The sequence below is a fragment of the Nelumbo nucifera genome, chromosome 8, assembly GCF_055504915.1.
Source record: "Nelumbo nucifera cultivar China Antique chromosome 8, China Antique-T2T, whole genome shotgun sequence".
NCBI lineage: Eukaryota > Viridiplantae > Streptophyta > Magnoliopsida > Proteales > Nelumbonaceae > Nelumbo > Nelumbo nucifera.
The window spans coordinates 43,463,728-43,481,493 of NC_142656.1; the positions used below are offsets into that span (position 1 = coordinate 43,463,728).

Sequence of the window (17,766 nt, forward strand, 5' to 3'; positions counted from 1 at the left end):
AGTCTGGGTTAGGTCAACTCCCCCAAAAATTGTTTTTTTTTTTTTTTTTTTTTTGCTGGGAAGTCTTTTATGGGAAGATTATACTTTGGACAACCTGCAAAAGAGGTACCTTTGTTGTGTTTGTCCCCTAATTAGTGCTTTCTTTGCAAAGCAAACAGTGAGGGCTGCTACCCCTTGTTAATTTCCTGCTTGGTTGCTGTAGCTATTTGGAATTAGATTTTTGCTTTGTTTGGGGGTAGGAGGAACTTGCCACAAAGTTAATCTGTTGTTTGATTTGGAACCTTTGTTTGGTCCACAAAAAGGGGAAGAATCATGTGGAAGTGTATTAGAGCAGTTTTTTTATGGACAATTTGGGAAGAGAGGAACACTAGAATTTTTCAAGAGAAGTTTATTGGAACTAAAGGAATGCATTCTAACAAGGGTAATTCATTGGCTAAAAACCGTAAACTCCTTTTAACTTTTTACATTTGATGACCTTTGGAGGAATTGCTTGTAGTGGCCAATAGCTCTACTGAAGAAATAGGTCCCTTGTAGATTGATCTCCACCATTGAATTTTGATGGGAGTAGTTAGGGTAATCCTGGCTTGTCAGGAGTACGTGGGCTCCTGAGAAATGAAGGCGGCTTTATCATATCCTTTTTTCCAGGGCCTATGGGTACAGTAGATTCTACTAGGGCTGAGTTGCTAGCTGTTGTACAAGACGTTCAGATTGCAAATCAACTTGGTATGAATAGTCTAGTCATAGAGGGCAACTCTAAGGTGGTGGTGGTGGAGCGGTTGCCGGATTTGGATTCTGTTACTTGGAGGTATAGGGATCATAGTTGTCAAGGTGATGCCTAGGCAACAAGGTGCCTTTGAGGCTTGCCTCGCCTAATTGTCAAGCAGTTTTGTACTTTCTATTATAAAATACTTTTTTTTATTCTTTATTTTTTGGCATTATAATTATAAAATAGACATTATTAAACTAAAATATTCATTGTGTATTTATATACTAATTTCCTTTTATTATTTTATTATTTGTTAGGGTTTAATCAACACAAACATTGCTAAATGCTGTATTGAACCCTCAAGGACATCAAAACTTGAACCAGTAAGGAAGAACTTAAAATTTCGTCTAATCAACACATTTTCTTCTTCTTCTTCTTCTACTACTACTACTACTACTACTACTTTTCTTCTTTTCCTATAACAAAAATAAGGGTTCAGCCCCTATATTTTTAAATTTTCTTTTCATGAATATGTTGATTTTTTATACTTTAACGTGAACTCTATACTTTTCTTATGAAAAATCATGAATAATTATTTAGGAAATATGGTTATGGTATCCGGGTAACTACACTAGGATCTATGTTTTCTACATAAAAAATCCATTACCTAGGTGACTAGGCGACAAGGCACCCCCCTGTTGCCTAGTCTCGCCTTGGTGCCTTGAAAACTCTGATAAGGATCTACTAAAGAAAGTGAAGTCGACAACAGGGCATGTGACAACTAGGATACAATGGGTGAGCAGTTTGGCTAATGCAATGGCAGACCTTTAGCCAAACAAGGGGCTGCTAGGGATTCTCTTTTTTGGGCTGTGTTGTAATTGTCAATTTTCAGATTTAATTATATAAGGGTGTGGCTGCATCTCGTGCCCCCCTTGGGATGCATGTATCAGTTTATATCTTTTGATAAAAAAAATATAATTCAATTATTAAGAAAAAATACCATATGCATTATTCAACACCACAACTTCCAATTATCAGGCCCTCAAGATAATCAACCCTATTCCTGGAAAATAACTCATAAAAGCTCAAATTGAACCGAAATAGATCACCCAAAACTTATGAAATTACTATTGGTTTACAAATCTAGACTTTTTCCATGGTTTCTTTCATTTGTTCCATACCTACATCACTCTCAGATCTGCTTTTATGTGAAATAGGTAGGGGTGGCAAATTTTCACCCAACCTGCTGAACCCACCCAACCCACCCAGAATCTAACCTGCCTAACCTGCCCATTTACTTGGCGGGTTGTGTGATCAACCTGTCACCCAACCCGCCCATTTAAATGGGTTGGGTTGTGGATAACCATTGGGTTAACCATTACAGACATTAGTATTAATTCCTTAGCCTTTTTTTTTTTTATTTTCTTCATTTGAATTAAATAATTTATAATTAATGCATTAATTTTCTATTAATTATTGATTAAATTTAGTTGTCTTGAATCAACACACTTCACCCAACATAAATCCAAATCAATTTGACCCAAGTCCAAACTAGTTCAACGCAGTCTGGCCCGATCCAACATATACCGATCCGGGTTGACCTGAATTCAAAATAGACCTTGGACGGGATGGCTCGGCACCGCTTGCTTTGCCCGGTTTGGGTCGTCTGGTCCAGCCATTATTCACACAGCCTGGCTCAACCCGATATAAGCTGATCCGGCTCGACCTGAATCCAAAATGGGTTAGACCAGGTGGAGTCCGAACCCTAAACCGCCCCGCTTGCTTTGCTCGATTTGGATCGTCCAATTTGGTTCATATCTGCACAACCCGATCCGAATCTGGCCCGATCCAATTTACTTCTTTTGACCCGCTTTGGGCCAATCGGTTCGGCCCCAAACCCGTGCACAAACCTGATATGAGCTGACCCAAGTCAATCCACCATTTGGATGAATCGGTCCAGTCCGGTCCAATCGGATCGAACCAGCCTAGTCGGGGTCTGGTTCGATCAGATCGAACCGGTCCGATCGGACTGAACCAGTTCGGGCGGGGTCTAGTATGACCGGACTGACTCGGATCTAAACGGTTCAACCACTCTTGAACTTGATGTGATTACCTCGAAGGCAATCCAATTAGATAGTTCAAATTGGTCTGATTGGTATGAACCTATGTGGTTCGTCAAATCCGAAACCCGAACGTAGTTAAATGGCTTTGGTGCTTGTATAAAAATAACATGCATGTAATGTAATTTGAACCTTCACCACTTGTGTAAATAGCAATTGCTATTACCACCAAGCTATGACCAACTTATTTGTTAAAAAGGAGTTAATTTTTTGTTTTAAGTACATAAATATAAGATTAAGGGGTTTGGACGGATTGGATTGGATTAAAGCGGGTTTGGGTTGAACCCAACCCATTTAATTTTATATAATTGAGTCATTAACAGGTTGGCGGGTTAAATGGATTGGGTTGAAACTCAACCCCAAACCAAACCCAACCCAATCCGCCCAATTGCCATCACTAGAAATAGGTATTATTTTGGATAGTTTTCCGTTTCACCTTATCTTTTTCCTAGTCAATGTTCTTATTATATAGTGAATTTCACAGTTTGAAGTCTTCATTTTTTCCATTATGTTTCCTTAGATATTTATAATTTCAATTCTTCTAGCTAAAAATCTTCTAATTCCTTAGGACGATGAAGCTTTCATTGAGAGAAGTCTTGAAGAAAGTGAAAGAGTGCAGGTATGAAAGTAAAACTTCTTCCTTTTAATGCATATATATAATTAGAAAGTTTGAATCAGATGCAAGTATCGGATACTGTAGATGGAAGATATTGCTTTGTGTGAAGGTGTTCAGAAGGGCCTTGAATCACCAGCATATTACAGAGGCAGGTATGCTCCTACTGTTGAGAAGGCTATGCACCATTTTCATCGTCTGTTGTATGAGAACCTTACTAAATGAGCGATTTCTATATATTAATTATAATCATTTAGCTAGACCAGTTGTCTATGGACTCCATATGTTTTTCCTGTTTGATTCTTTTTTTTTTTTTTCTTTTTTGTTGAAATGAAAAAGTATAGATAGTATTGTATTGCTTAAAAGGAGGGAGAGCTTCCCTCAAAAGATACAAGATCTGATCGTGTATGGGACTATACAGCTTATACAAATTACAAAAGGTATACAAAATGTGTATAGTGTGATCATTGTTCACTTGTTTTTGATAAGTAATTCATTATATTAATTTATAGAACGGAAATGATACAAGAATTCTTAGTAAGGCACGAGTTGCATACTCTCCAAGGCAACAACAATCAGCCATAGCATTGTCTCACCTCCCAACCCACTGTACTTTTACAATCTTCCCCTTGTTAACCACTTGAATCTCTTGGTTTCATTTTTATAACACAAAATCCACAAAAAGTATCCTCTCCTAGTGATATAAAAATTGCTTCTTATTCATGTCTTTGAACTCCTTCAAAACAGAAGCCCATTCAACCAAATTTCTCTCAATCTTCCAATCTACCTATTAGGGCCAGCCGGTCAAACTATGCTTGAAAAAAAAAAAAACTCTATTGTTATGCTCCAACCATATGGTTTAAGATAAGGCAGGAACTAACTGCCAAAGTTTCCTTCCCCCTGCTACTGAATGACTTTGATGGCCAGTCTGTGACTAGAGAAGCAAAGTGATGTGTAAAGTTGTAAGTCGGGCCATGCCGCCCGTGGCCCGACATGACTTTGGGCTGGCCTGGTATGATGGAACGTGGGGTATGCATATATAATAATTATATAATAAATAATTGTATGCATCAAAATTCATATAAAATAAAAATTTAACTTTTAAATTGTCTATTTTGTTAATTTATTTTTATTTTTTTAAATATACCACTCATGGCTTGGCTTGGGTCATGGCTCGGCTTGGCCCAAGGCTCGGCCCATGGACCAACCTAGCCTATGGCATGACATGACATGACATGGGCCCATGTGGGCTTAGGCCATGGGTTGTGTCATGCCAACCCCCTGAAGTATCCCAAGGGAGGGAAGCACGACCTGTCTCAACCCGTAGGCCGATACAAAATGACAACCCACCAAAAGCATGGGTCATGTCGTATTGGCTCAGCATGGCCCGATTTACACCTTTAGTGATGTGGATAGAAAACAAATTACCCGCAACACTTAAAGTGTACAATAATAATAAGAAATACCAAATTGAGAACAATAAAACTAGTTGAACTCTTGGAATAGTTCCACTACAATAACAATTGCATCAAGCTGACCTCCCATGTGGATTCATAGCGATAAAGGGATTGGAAGGTGCCAAAATGGGTTGATTTCTCAAAATCCAAGTTCCCAATACTTGAAAATCCTAGCTGCGACTAAGTTATAACTCAAACAAGAGAGAAAAAACACAAAAGACCCTCACAAAAACAAATCTTTGTTTCATTTATAAGACTCAATTTCTTCTTGGAGAAGCCATTTAAAATATTTACACATAAATCCCTAGAATGTTTCCCTTTCATAAACAATTCCTTAAGAACAAAACTAATTTTAAAAAATCCCGAAAAGATAACTTTTATTACAAAAAGACCCAAGAGACCAAAACCCAATAGATGTGCATCCAATTTCCTCTAACTAGAATTTGAATTATAAATTGATAAAAGTACCCCTAGGCCCAAACTGTCCACAAAGCTACTCAAAAACAATAATTTGGAATCCTACATTCCTACTACAAAAACATACGAATATAGAATACATTCACATTTTTCTTTTTTTTTTTCTATTTTTTTTTGCCTCGTCATTCCAGTTAGCTTCATAATATAGAAAACAATTTGGACCCAAACTGGTTTTTATTTATTTTTTATTTTTTTGCCTCATCATTCCCATTGACCCCATGCGAGAAATAATTTATACAGCCTTGCACATGTCTCCATCTAGCTTCATAAATTCTTCTTTATTAATCCAAGAGTTTTCAATTGTTGGTTTCCTTTTCCACTTGACCAAGAACCTAAAATAATCCCCATTTCGAGTGCTGATGACTCGAACATCTTCTACACATACTTATTCAAATTCATTAGAACTGTTGGCCCTTTGTGCTTATCTTTGCTCAACCTTTGTTATGGGTTCTAGATCTCTATGGTAATATATGAGGCTCGCTACATTAAAAATGGGTGAAATGGATAAATCAATTGATAGTTCAATTTCATATGCATTGTCTCCAAACCGTCTCAGCACTTGACATGGCCTATAGTCTTTTCTTATTTCAACTTGTGGCAAGTCCCAACAAGAGACCTCTCAAGCTGCAAATAAATGGGTGAAATGGATAAATCAGTTGATAGTTCAATTTCATATGCATTGTCTCCAAACCGTCTCAGCACTTGACATGGCCTAGTCTTTTCTTATTTCAACTTGTGGCAAGTCCCAACAAGAGACCTCTCAAGCCACAAATAAACCATTACTAGATAGCCTTCATGTTATTCTTTCATCTGAAAATGCTTATCCTTAGCTTCTTTATACATCTGGTTGCTTTCTTTTAGCTTATATCATACATTTTCTTGAATCTCTCGAATGATTTAACTAAAGCCTCGACGTCATCACTCATTCATTGCAACCCTATTATAGGAATTAGATAAATAACACCTTTAGGTGACTGACCATACACAACCTCAAAAGGAGTCTTCCTTGTAAATCTATTAATTGAATCATTGTAGTCCAACTCAACTTGTGGTATGATAAGATCTCACAACTTAAGTAATCTCCAACTAAACTCCTCAACAATTTGACCAAGTTTCAGTTAACAACTTCAGTTTACCCATCTATTTGTGGGTGAAATGTATTATTATATTATAGGGTAGTATCATACGTTTCCATAAAGTTCTTCAAAAGTGGCTAAGGAATATTGTGTCACAATCTGATGTGATAGATCTTGGCAATCCATGCAACCAAACAACTTATTTAAAAAACAAGTTAGCTTAAGGTTTAAAATGTCAATGTTGATGGGAATGTCACTTACCCAAATATAGGACATATGTCGGTAATGTTGGAAATGTCGGATGAAAATATTGTAAAAATTATAAGCATTGTAAAAATATTATGAAATATGTGAAAATATGCAATGATATTATGTAAAATGATAAAAGAAACATTAGTGCACCTTTCTAGATTATTATCTTTCATGATGCATATCTTTTTGTTTTAATAAATAATTATAATTAAATTATATAAACAATACAAACCATTTAATATTTTTATTATTAAGAAAATTATTTTATTTTATTCTAATAAAGTAACTAGTTTAAGTAATAATTTTATTATAATATAAAATATCTCACTATTTTTGGTTTTTATAAATATATATCTCAAATATAAGCTTTCTTATTGTTATTTCATTTTTTTACTTTTATAATGAGGGTATAGAATATCACTATATAAACTATTTATTAAATCATATAAATTACACAAACCATTTAATATTTTATTATTATAAAAACATTTTATTTTATTTTAATAAGTAGTTAGTTTAATCATTTATTTTTATGAATATTTTATATTTTATCTTAAATATTAATTTTCTTATTATTTATTCATTTTTGTTGGATTTTATAATTAGGGTCTACAAAATTACTATAGACCTTCATATACTTGTAATAAGACTATAAGAATATATTAAAGATTCTTTTTATAAGTTTTCTATTAGGAGTTTTATAGTATTACAATAGACCTTATTGCACTGTAACATACTTGTAATTATGTTTTAAAAATTCCATTTAAAGGCTTGCTTCTGTGATGGTTTATAGACTTAAATAGACCATCATTATTCTAGCATGTCTTTTATAATATAAATTTAAATGTTTAGGCACAATGGTTCATTAGTCATTTGAATAAAGGATCAAAGTATCAGTATTGAGTATCATATCGGACAATTTAGATACGAATATGCTAGAAATACATGGATACAGATGAAAAAAATGAAAGCGCTTAGATACGTTGGGGAAGTACATATAAATTAATATATTAAATATATTAAAAACAATAAATTTAAAATCAAATAGTCACAAATAATGTATAAATACATAAGAAATCTACATTTTAATGGTATTCATGATAAAATGTTACAATTAATATAGCATGATGTATAAATATCACACAATTTTATTGATAATGCATCAATCAAGAGTCCAAGACATAAAATGTGCACATATTATATTTTAATTGTTATATCAATTATTTTTTACTTTACTATTTTTAGTTTTTTACATTAACAAAAAAGTCAACCAAATATTAAATTTTTAATTGTAAATTAAAATATCAATTAATAATTCATAATATATATATATAATATATATATATATATATAGTTATTACATTATTGATAGTTTTGTTTCTATAGTTTTTCTAAAATTAAAAGCCATTCTTGGTATAAATGTTGATTAGTAGAGTTTATAGATTCTATTTAATATTGTATTCTTAAATATTTTCTAAACATTTTTTATTTTTTGTAAATATTTGATACGTTGTTATTTAATGTATTGTAAATTAAAATATTAATTAATAATTTAAATATATGTTAATTTTAAGTATTAAAATAATTATTTTACTATTAATATTTTATTTGCATAAATTTCTTGAGATTAAAATCATCTTTTGATTTTAATGTAGAAATGATAGATTATTTATTTTGTTGGTTTATAAAATATTAATTTTGAATATTGTTCTTATATATTTTAGTTAAAATTGTTGAACATAAATATATTATTTATTTGGAGTACATGTAATATGTAGATGCTATATGTAAGAAAACTTATTTTATTTCAATTATTTATACAAGAACTAAGTTGGCTTAATGGTTTACGTGTTGTGCTAAGATAAAAGCGTGTGGCATATTGGGAGACCTAGGTTCGAGTTGCCCTAGCGTGTTTATCTTTAATTTTTAATGAACAAGCTCACATATATCGGTTCATACTGCATGATATCGGATTGATACAAGGTGATATGTGCTCGTATCGACCCAATACGCTTCGATACCTATGACTAGTAGGATACCCCTCCAGTGTAGTTTATTGTGCGTCAAGTAGGGCCGATACTGATACGGTATGCCCCATATCAGGCATATTGTGTCAATGTTTAAATCATTGATTTAAACCCTCAACCTAAAATTTTGAAGACTTTACAAAGATGCAAAGACATAGTGCAACTATGCGAGGATTTTAGGAATCTATAGATGAAGACGAAGAAATAGAAGAGGAAGATGAAGACAAGCATTCTCCTCAATTCCTCATCTTCTATTTTTTTTTCTTTTTTCCCCTTATTTTTCATGGTTATTCACTGTGAGAGGGAAATAAGGATAGTATTGCATATGTGGATCAAGATGAGACTTGAGAGTGAGATGAAAGCAATTTCTTTTGGAGTTTTAGATGTCCAGTGTCATGAGTCTTGTTCCAATAAGGTATTTCAGCGCAAGACTAAAGGTAGAAGCCTCTCTTGTGCCTATTTAAGCCTGAAGTTGAAGTTCTTCCAGCTTCAGGTAAGTAAACTAAACTTATTTTTTCCTGTTTAATGTCTCTTTTTTTTTTTTCTTTTTGTTTATGATGAAATTTGATTGTCTTCACTTTGAATATATGCTGATTTGTCAACATTTGGATGAAATATTTCAAAATATTGTATTTTTTTGTTTTATTAAACATCATAGGCAGTATTTATTGAAATGGTTGAAATATCAACCGACATTATATATATATATTTAAATTCACGTGAGAATTCATGTTGGTATGTTTCAACACCAGCATATGTCGAGTGATATTGGGGAAATGTCGTAAGATTTTAAACCATGAGTTAGCTACATGAGAAACAATCAACCATAACAAAAGTAGAGTCATTACCCCTACTTGTTCTTGGCAACTCCAACACAAAATCCATAGTAGTATCAGTCCATGGTGCTTTTGGTATGGGTAAAGGAATATACAAACCTGTATTTTGATGCTGCCCCTTAAATATTTGGCACTTGCGACACCTATCAACATAGTAGAATACATTTTTTTGTATCTACAACCAAAAGTATCTTTTGGAGATTATTTCAAGTGTCTTTTTGTGACCAAAATGTCCCTTATGATGCAAATTAGCAATGAGTAACACCCTCAAAGATCTTGATGGAGTACATAACCTATTTCCCATGAATAAGTAACCATCATTCCACACAAACTTGGCTCAAATATCTTTATCACTTGCTGTATGGCTTCTAGAAATAGGGCTAAAATAAGGGTAATCTTGGTATTAGTTTTTGATGGAGTTGAATCGCACAACATTAGTAAACATTTTGATCACCAAGTAAACTCTCCTATTAAGTGCATCGGTTACCCAGTTTTGTTGTCCAACCTTATACTTCAAAAGAAAATTATATTCTTGTAGAAAATCAACCCATTTAGCATGTCTTCCCTTTATCTTCTGTTAGGAGTCTAGGAGTTAAGGTGCTTCAATGCTTCATGGTCTAAATACAATACAAACTCCTATTGGATAAGGTAATGCCTCCAAAAACTCCAAGGCTTGTACAATGGCATAAAACTTAACATCATATATGGAATACCTCCTCCTAGTATCATTAAGTTTCTTACTAAAGTAAGTAACTAGATGGTCTTCTTAACAAAGAATAGGTCCAATTCCGACATGTGATGCATCACATTCAACTTCAAAGAACTTGTTAAAATCAGGTAAGGTCAGTACTAAAGCCTTGGCCATCCTCATCTTTAATCCTTGGACGCTTTTCTTAGTTGTGGGAATCCAAGTAAACTCACTTCCTTTCAAGTATTTAGTAATGGGTGCCACAATAGTGTTGAAATTCTTTATAAATTGACGATAAAATGTTGCTAACCCATGGAAACTCCGAATTTCAATTAAGGTTTTTGGTGTTTTTTACTCTTGAATAGCATGGACCTTTTCTTGGTCCACTTCAATCCCCTTCGATGAAACAACATACCCCCAAAACACCAACCGGTCTGTCATAAAATTACACTTTTTCAAATTTATATATAGCTGGTTTTATCTCAAGACTTGTAAGATTGCTTTCAAGTGTTCTAAGTGGTTGTTATGATCTTTGTTGTGGATGATTATGTCATCAAAATAAAGTACCATGAACTTCCCCATAAACGGTTTTAGGACCTAGCTCATAAACCTCATAATGGTACTAGGAGCATTAGACAGTCCAAATGGCATAACCAACCATTCATAAAGGCCTTCCTTAGTCTTGAATGTAGTCTTCCACTCATCCCTCTCTCGGATACGAATTTGATGGTACCCACTATCAACTTTTCAAATTTATCTTGGAAAATACTTGTGAGCCAGCTAAATTGTCTAATAGGTCATCAAGGTGAGGTATGGAAAACCTAAATTTAACTATACTCTTATTGATAGCATGACTGTCAACACAGATTTGCAAATTACCATCTTTCTTTAGCATGAGCAAAGTTGGTACAACACATGATCTTGAGCTCAAATAGATCACTCCCTTCTTTAACAACTCTATTACTTGTCTTTAGGGCTCCTCATGCTCTTTAGGACTCATTCTATAGTGGGGTAAGTTGGCAATACTTCTTCCAACATTAAATCTATATGATGTTTGTACACCTTTTACAAGAAGAAGGTCATTAGATAATTCTTTAGGCATCACATCAACATACTCATGAAGTAGCTTCTTCACCATCTCTAGAATAGATGTTTCTTTGTTAATTTCTTTTTTCACCAACACATAAACAACATCCAAATTCCCATATTCTTGAGCCAATTTATTTGAAGTGAAGAGGGTAGTGCTTGGTTTAGTTCTTTGGAAATGAATCAAGTTGCATCGGTTTAAGAGTTATCTTTTTATTGTTTTTTACAAAGTTGTATTTGTTTTTCTCCCCATAATGAATGGTCTTATGGTCATATTATCATCGGCATCCTAAATGCATCCATTGGGACATCATCACACCACATCGATTCTTTAAATGTATTTACCAATAGAGAAGTTAACAAAACATTTAGAAAAAACTCTTACCTCATTTCCTTTGTTAAACAAAAAAAATGCGATATGGTTGGGGGTGTTGAATAGTTTTGAGGTGCAATTTATCCACCATTTCTTAAGAAACAACATTCTCACTACTCCTATTGTAAATCAAGTTACACAACTTCCCACCAGTTGTACAATGTGTTTTAAAGATACTCTTTCTCAATCAGTTTCCTGGTAGTGGTTCTTGAGGTGCAACCATGAAGTGCCATATTTGTAGAGCTTCACCCTCAATGTCCCCATCCAAGTTTTCTTCCTCTAAAGCATTAACTTTAGTACTTTCAGCCACTTGTCCATCTTCAACATGGCTTATATCATCTTGTTGTTCATCAATGGCTTCATCAACCAGATGTATTTACTCATCAATCCTTATCTTAGGACATTCATTGGAACGATGTCCCAACTCCATACACTTGAAACATCTAATAGTAGGTTACCCTTGATTATTCTTTATTGCATTTAAGGTCCCTCGGATTGTATTTCGTGTTTAATTGATTACATGTTCTCTACCAACCCCAACACTTTGACTTATTAATGAAGATGTACCTTGGACCACATTTATTTTCCACTCTGAGCTCCAACTCAATTGAGCTTCAACCTTTATAGCTAACTGACATGCATCCTTTACCTTATAGGGCAATGTAGGTTGACTTGATCTTGTATTGACAACCTCAAATCATCAACATCAAGCCACTGATATATCTACTAACTTTTTGTTGTTCAGTTTTTGTCATATTACTCCGAATTAATCTATTAAACTCTTTTGTGTACTCTTTTACACTCTTTTCTCGTTGCCTTAAATTTTGTACCTTTTGGTAAAGATTTTTCTCATAATCTAGTGGTAAGAATTGTGATTTTAGCTTCTCTTTCATTCTTCCCCAAGATTTAACTTTTCTTTTCCCCTTCATTTCTTTCTTCCTTTGGTAATTTTTCCACCAATCAAAGACTGTCCCACACATCTTTGCTATTACAAGCTTCACTTTTCTTTATTCATTTCTTTCCTGTCAAAATAATTTTCAATTCTGTTTAGCCAATCTAGAAACTCTTTAGGTTCCAACTCACCATCAATCTCGTTAATATGAAGTTGAACACCATGACCTTGATTGGATTGTAAAGCTTGCACTATTTGGTCTTCCTATCGCTAGTTGTTATTCCTTTAATCACCTTCACATTGCTCAATATTTTCATTTGATTCTTCACTAATAATGCCAGTGGGTTATTCATCAATTCTAGGAGTGTGCTGATGTGTGTGCATGCTATACATTGTTTTTATTGTCTCATACATGGTTTTTATGATAAATCTTAATGGTTCTTGCCCTAATTGAGTTGAATTTCAGGAAAATAGAAGTTTTGAACAGTTTGGGGTTAATATAGCATGAAGACATGGTGATATTGCTGCAAAGGAGCAATTTGGCCCATGAGAATAGAGGCACAACCGCAGCTTGTTGGGAGGCTCTAGGAGGCGGCTAACTTTAGCAGAGTTCGAAGGGAAGTAGGACTCTCACCCTAAAATTGCAAGAAAGAGTATAAAAGGAAAAGAAAAAAAAATTCTAGGGTTTGACCCCTTGACACAAGAACCAAAGGAGAAGTGCTGGGAGAAGGATCACAAGGCTGCCGAAGGAGAATTGGAGAGGAGATTGAAAATTCATGAAGAGGTTTTATGTTGTCTTTTTTCTTTCAGCAAATTCGATAACCCAGGTTCAATTAGGGTTTTCTTTTGTTCGAATATTTCATTCTTTCTACCATGCAAACCATGATTAATGTTATTTCAGATCTGTGATTAATCTTTTAAGCTAATCCAATTGATAGTGATTCAGTATTGGGATTTCTTGATTAGGGTTTTCGATAGTAAGAGTAGATTCAGCCGATTTGTTCTTGTTTCTTGGATTACATATATTGCTTGAAAAAGGGTTTAGGTAATCGGACCAACTGATCAAGAAAACAAATTGAATGTATCTTAGAGATAATTTGCACGATTCGTTTGGCATCCATTCAACAAGAATTGATTTCCTTCGATTTTCTTGTCTTTAATGCATCTACAGTAATTAAATTCTTGATAGAGATATAAGGGTTGTTACTCGTAGATAGTGAAGGGATGGGATATCCATCTCATGGACGCCCAAATCTTGTGGAATTGATATGGTGAATTTCAAAAAATTTCTCCCATCTTTGCAGGGAATCGAATTCCCTATTTCAGAAAACATATTTTCAAGGATCAATCTTGAATCAAGAACTAAATCAGATCTGAACCAAAAGCAGAAGAAGGGAGGATATATCTGATACAGAGAATCAATATCTCCCAATGGAGGTGTTCACGCCCAAGAAAGGATCCAAAATCTGCTCCCACTGAAGATGGCGCAGTGCAGGATGGAGCAGAATCAACAATGTTCTTCCAACAGAACTTGACCCTTCGCAAGAATCAACTAGATGGCTTGTGAGTACAGTTCCAACCAATCTTTTCCTAAAAGATTGGAATCAAGATCAGATCTTGATTTCTCCCAAGAACTGGAGATCGAACTAAAGGCAATGGCGGCGGCAGGAAGGAGGCGGCAGGAGATAATTCGTAGGGTGCATAAATCTCTCTTTCTGTGATTTTTCTCAGCTCTGAAGAGAATTAGATGCGTGTCTTTCTTAGGCTGCTGCCCCCTTCTTTTGTTAACCTAAAAGATCAGCTCCTAATCCAATTAGGAGCTGCTTATCCAAATCATATTTGGATAAGATCTCTCTTTAGGTGATATGGATAAACCCTTATCTTATCTGCAGATTAGATTAACTTTCTCCTAATCTCATTAGGAGGTTTCTAAATCTGAATCACATTCAGATCTGGACTCTCTGAGTGGATAGGATTAAGACCCTATCCTATCTGTTAATCCTATCTGCTAATCTATCTCAGAATTCGCCCCATATAATTGACTGATCAAATCAGCCCAGTTCGAAATGGGCTTTAGGCCCATTAAGCTTATGTACTCAATTAGCCTTCCAAACTGCTGCCCAGTTGGGCTTCCTTGTATGGCGTGGGACCCAAACATTGATCTACACATCAGCCACATGGGTTCGGCCCAGTATTTGTTTCAAGGCCTGGCCGGATACACTGTTATGGACAGTGCACCCCCTGAATCCCATCTTCTGGGCTCTATGGGCCCAACACTTACCCTAAGTGGTCATTGGGACAAGCCACCTTGTAACACCCAGGGACTGTGGGCAGATGCAAGATTAGCCCATCAGGTATTATCCTCAATGGTCTTACACTTAACCTCTCAGCCCATAATGATCATACACTGCCCGACAAGAGAAGACCTCTCCCTCGGCTGCAAGGAACAGTGTTGCACTCTTTACTTATATGGATCCCGGGAATTAAAACCTTTTGCAAACATTTTAGAAACCATAATATATACTTTTATATCTCATATAAAATATACTTTGCAAAAACAAATCTCAATGGCTGAAATTGGCTGCCGGCAGTCTTGGTTTCCATCAGAGAGAGTGCATCCCCGATCATTACCTTTGTCCGACAAAGGGGCTGATCCTTTCACTATGATCACCCACTCAGATGAATTCTCGGATTGTCCCAACATACCCAGGTTTTGACCCTTGCTAAGGATCTCACTGATTGGTACATCAAAGACAGCCCAATCCGACATCTAGTGTAGTATCATAATCGAGTATAGGGGTTAGGTGTAATTTTCCTGTTTTGCCCATCTATCTCCAAGGTCCAGGGCAATACTGGAAATCTGGTCCGGTTCAAAGGTTCTATTAATCCTACACTGTATGTGCCTAGGGTCTCACCCTGGTAGCTGAGACAGGCCACCCCAACCGACTTGGTGGCACTACAGTGTCAGCCTTGTCAGGATAGGTCTCCCCAGACTGATCCACTGGCTGTGAACATTCTAAACTAACACGAGTCTGATTAAGTGTCCAGTTTAAGGGTATTACACAGAAACATACCAAGGGAACATGAATCAAATATGTACTTTTATTCATTTACAATAAATTCATAAAGTACGTCATTCTTCATTGAAGCTAAGGGCATTCAAAACTGTCTAACAGATAGATTGGCATGTGCTCGAAAGAGGCTGTTCATAATAATTAGGAAATCGCCAACCCACAACTGAAATAAACTTCAGTTGGATAGCTTAATGATATAACTGCTGAACCGATTCTGCAAGCCCTTCATGAAGCACTTTCTCTAATTGATTAAGGTGGTTTAATTCGAGAATACCTAGGATAGTTCGTTAATTAAGAAGTAAGTCTTCAATTTTCGGATTGTCAGATAATATAAGGCAGATTTAGTACTAGTAGTTGTTGAATTAATCCTCGTGGAAACGATACTCTACTCATCAATATATTACTTGGTCGGCTAGTGTAGTCTTAACGCATCATGTGCCTTCTTCCTCCTAGCCCCAAATCACTTATTATGCCACCATCCCTAGCAACATTTTGAGCTACAAGTAGAACAAGATGCTCAATCTCTTCTTGCAACCCTCTTATAGCCTCTTGAAAAACCTTTACAGTGACATGTTATGGTCTTCTATCACCCCTACCATGTCTACCACTCTACCCCTTACAACAATAATAATATAACAATACACAATAAGGAGATGAACTTTGAATCAAACCCAAGGAAAGAACTTGCTCTGATACCACTTGGTGTGGACAGAAAAACAAATTACATGCAACACTTAAAGTGTATAGTAATAATTACAAGAAATACCAAGCAAAAAACTATAAAAGAAGTTGGATTTTTAGGGATTTTAGACCTAAAGCTGAGGTAGAACTCCTCCTAGAACAGTTCTACTATAGAAACAATGGCATCAAGTTGACCTCCCGCAGCGATAGAGGGATTGGAAAGTGCCAAAATTGGTTGACTCCTCAAAATCCAAGCTCCCAATACTTGAAAACCCTAGCTGCAGCTGATATACAACTCAAACAAGAGAGAAAAAGCAAGAAAAGACCCCCATAGAAACAAACCCCATTTTCTTTTATAAGATTCAATGACTTTGTTGGAGAAGCCACTTAAAATATTTACACATAAACCCCTAGAATACTTTTCTTTCACAAACTACTCGTTAAGAACAAAACTAACTTCAAACAAATCCCCAAAAGATAATTTTTGTTACAAAAGACCTAAGAGACCAAAATCCAACAGATGTGCGCCCAACTGCCCTTGACTAGAATCTGAATTATAAAATGATGAAAATACCCCTGGACCCAAACTGTCAGCAAGGTTATTGAAAAATAACAAGTTATATGGCATCTATGCAATAGAACCCAAAAGCTTAACCATTTACTTTGCTCCTTCACCGCTTGGTTGGTTATGTTCACTTATCTCAACCTTAATACGTTGCCCTTCTGGCATGTTCCAAACATCTAATGCCATGGTTGGACCTCTCAACTTACGCGTGTTAGTATAAGATGACTCTCCAGTAGGCTGGCCTATAGTGGATTCTTCTTGCATGTCTAAGTCAAGTGTCGAGGGTTGGGTTGAATCATCCTCAGTCTTATGTCTTGGTCTAATAGTTGACTAAGGAATTGGTTGGCTTGCTTGTGACCTTGTTCCCTTTCTTCTAATTAGCCAATACAAACTCATTTTCACCTGTTTTCAATATGAGTAGTTTATACTTATTTTAATTTACTAAAATGGAAAAAGAAAGAAATACAAATGAAGGTGACCACCAGTTGCTTAAGATAGAAAGAAACAGAACTACATCTCCAAAAAGATAACTCTAACATCTACATATCAAAATAACCAATGAGCGACCATACATAGAACAAAAAGGGCATACTTGGAAGTTTGTAAGGCATTATGCAACTTAAAATATTATTTAATTGTTTTCTAGTGATACAATAAAATTCACATTGATTCTAACTTTAGTCTACATCATCTTCATCATTCTCTTCAAAATTAATGGCATCACTATCAATATCCCCATCATTATTATTAGCATCACCAGACTTAATATAATCTTCATCTTCTTTACCCAATCCAATTAGTTGTATAAAATCATATGCTTGCTTAATCTTATACTGGGTGCAT

At 35.1% G+C, this 17,766-nt stretch overlaps 1 protein-coding gene across 1 annotated transcript in view; it reads left to right on the forward strand.

Moving 5' to 3' along the window:
* The window catches only part of LOC104611397 (choline monooxygenase, putative (CMO-like)), a 28,453-nt gene extending 24,564 nt beyond the window's left edge, over positions 1–3,889 (forward strand). The window contains exons 9-10 of the mRNA XM_010278419.3: positions 3,395–3,445; positions 3,527–3,889. Coding sequence (XP_010276721.1) covers positions 3,395–3,445; positions 3,527–3,664 — 189 coding nt within the window. The 3' untranslated portion in view covers positions 3,665–3,889. The remainder of the gene's footprint in view (positions 1–3,394; positions 3,446–3,526) is intronic.
* The last annotated feature ends 13,877 nt before the right edge of the window (positions 3,890–17,766 follow it).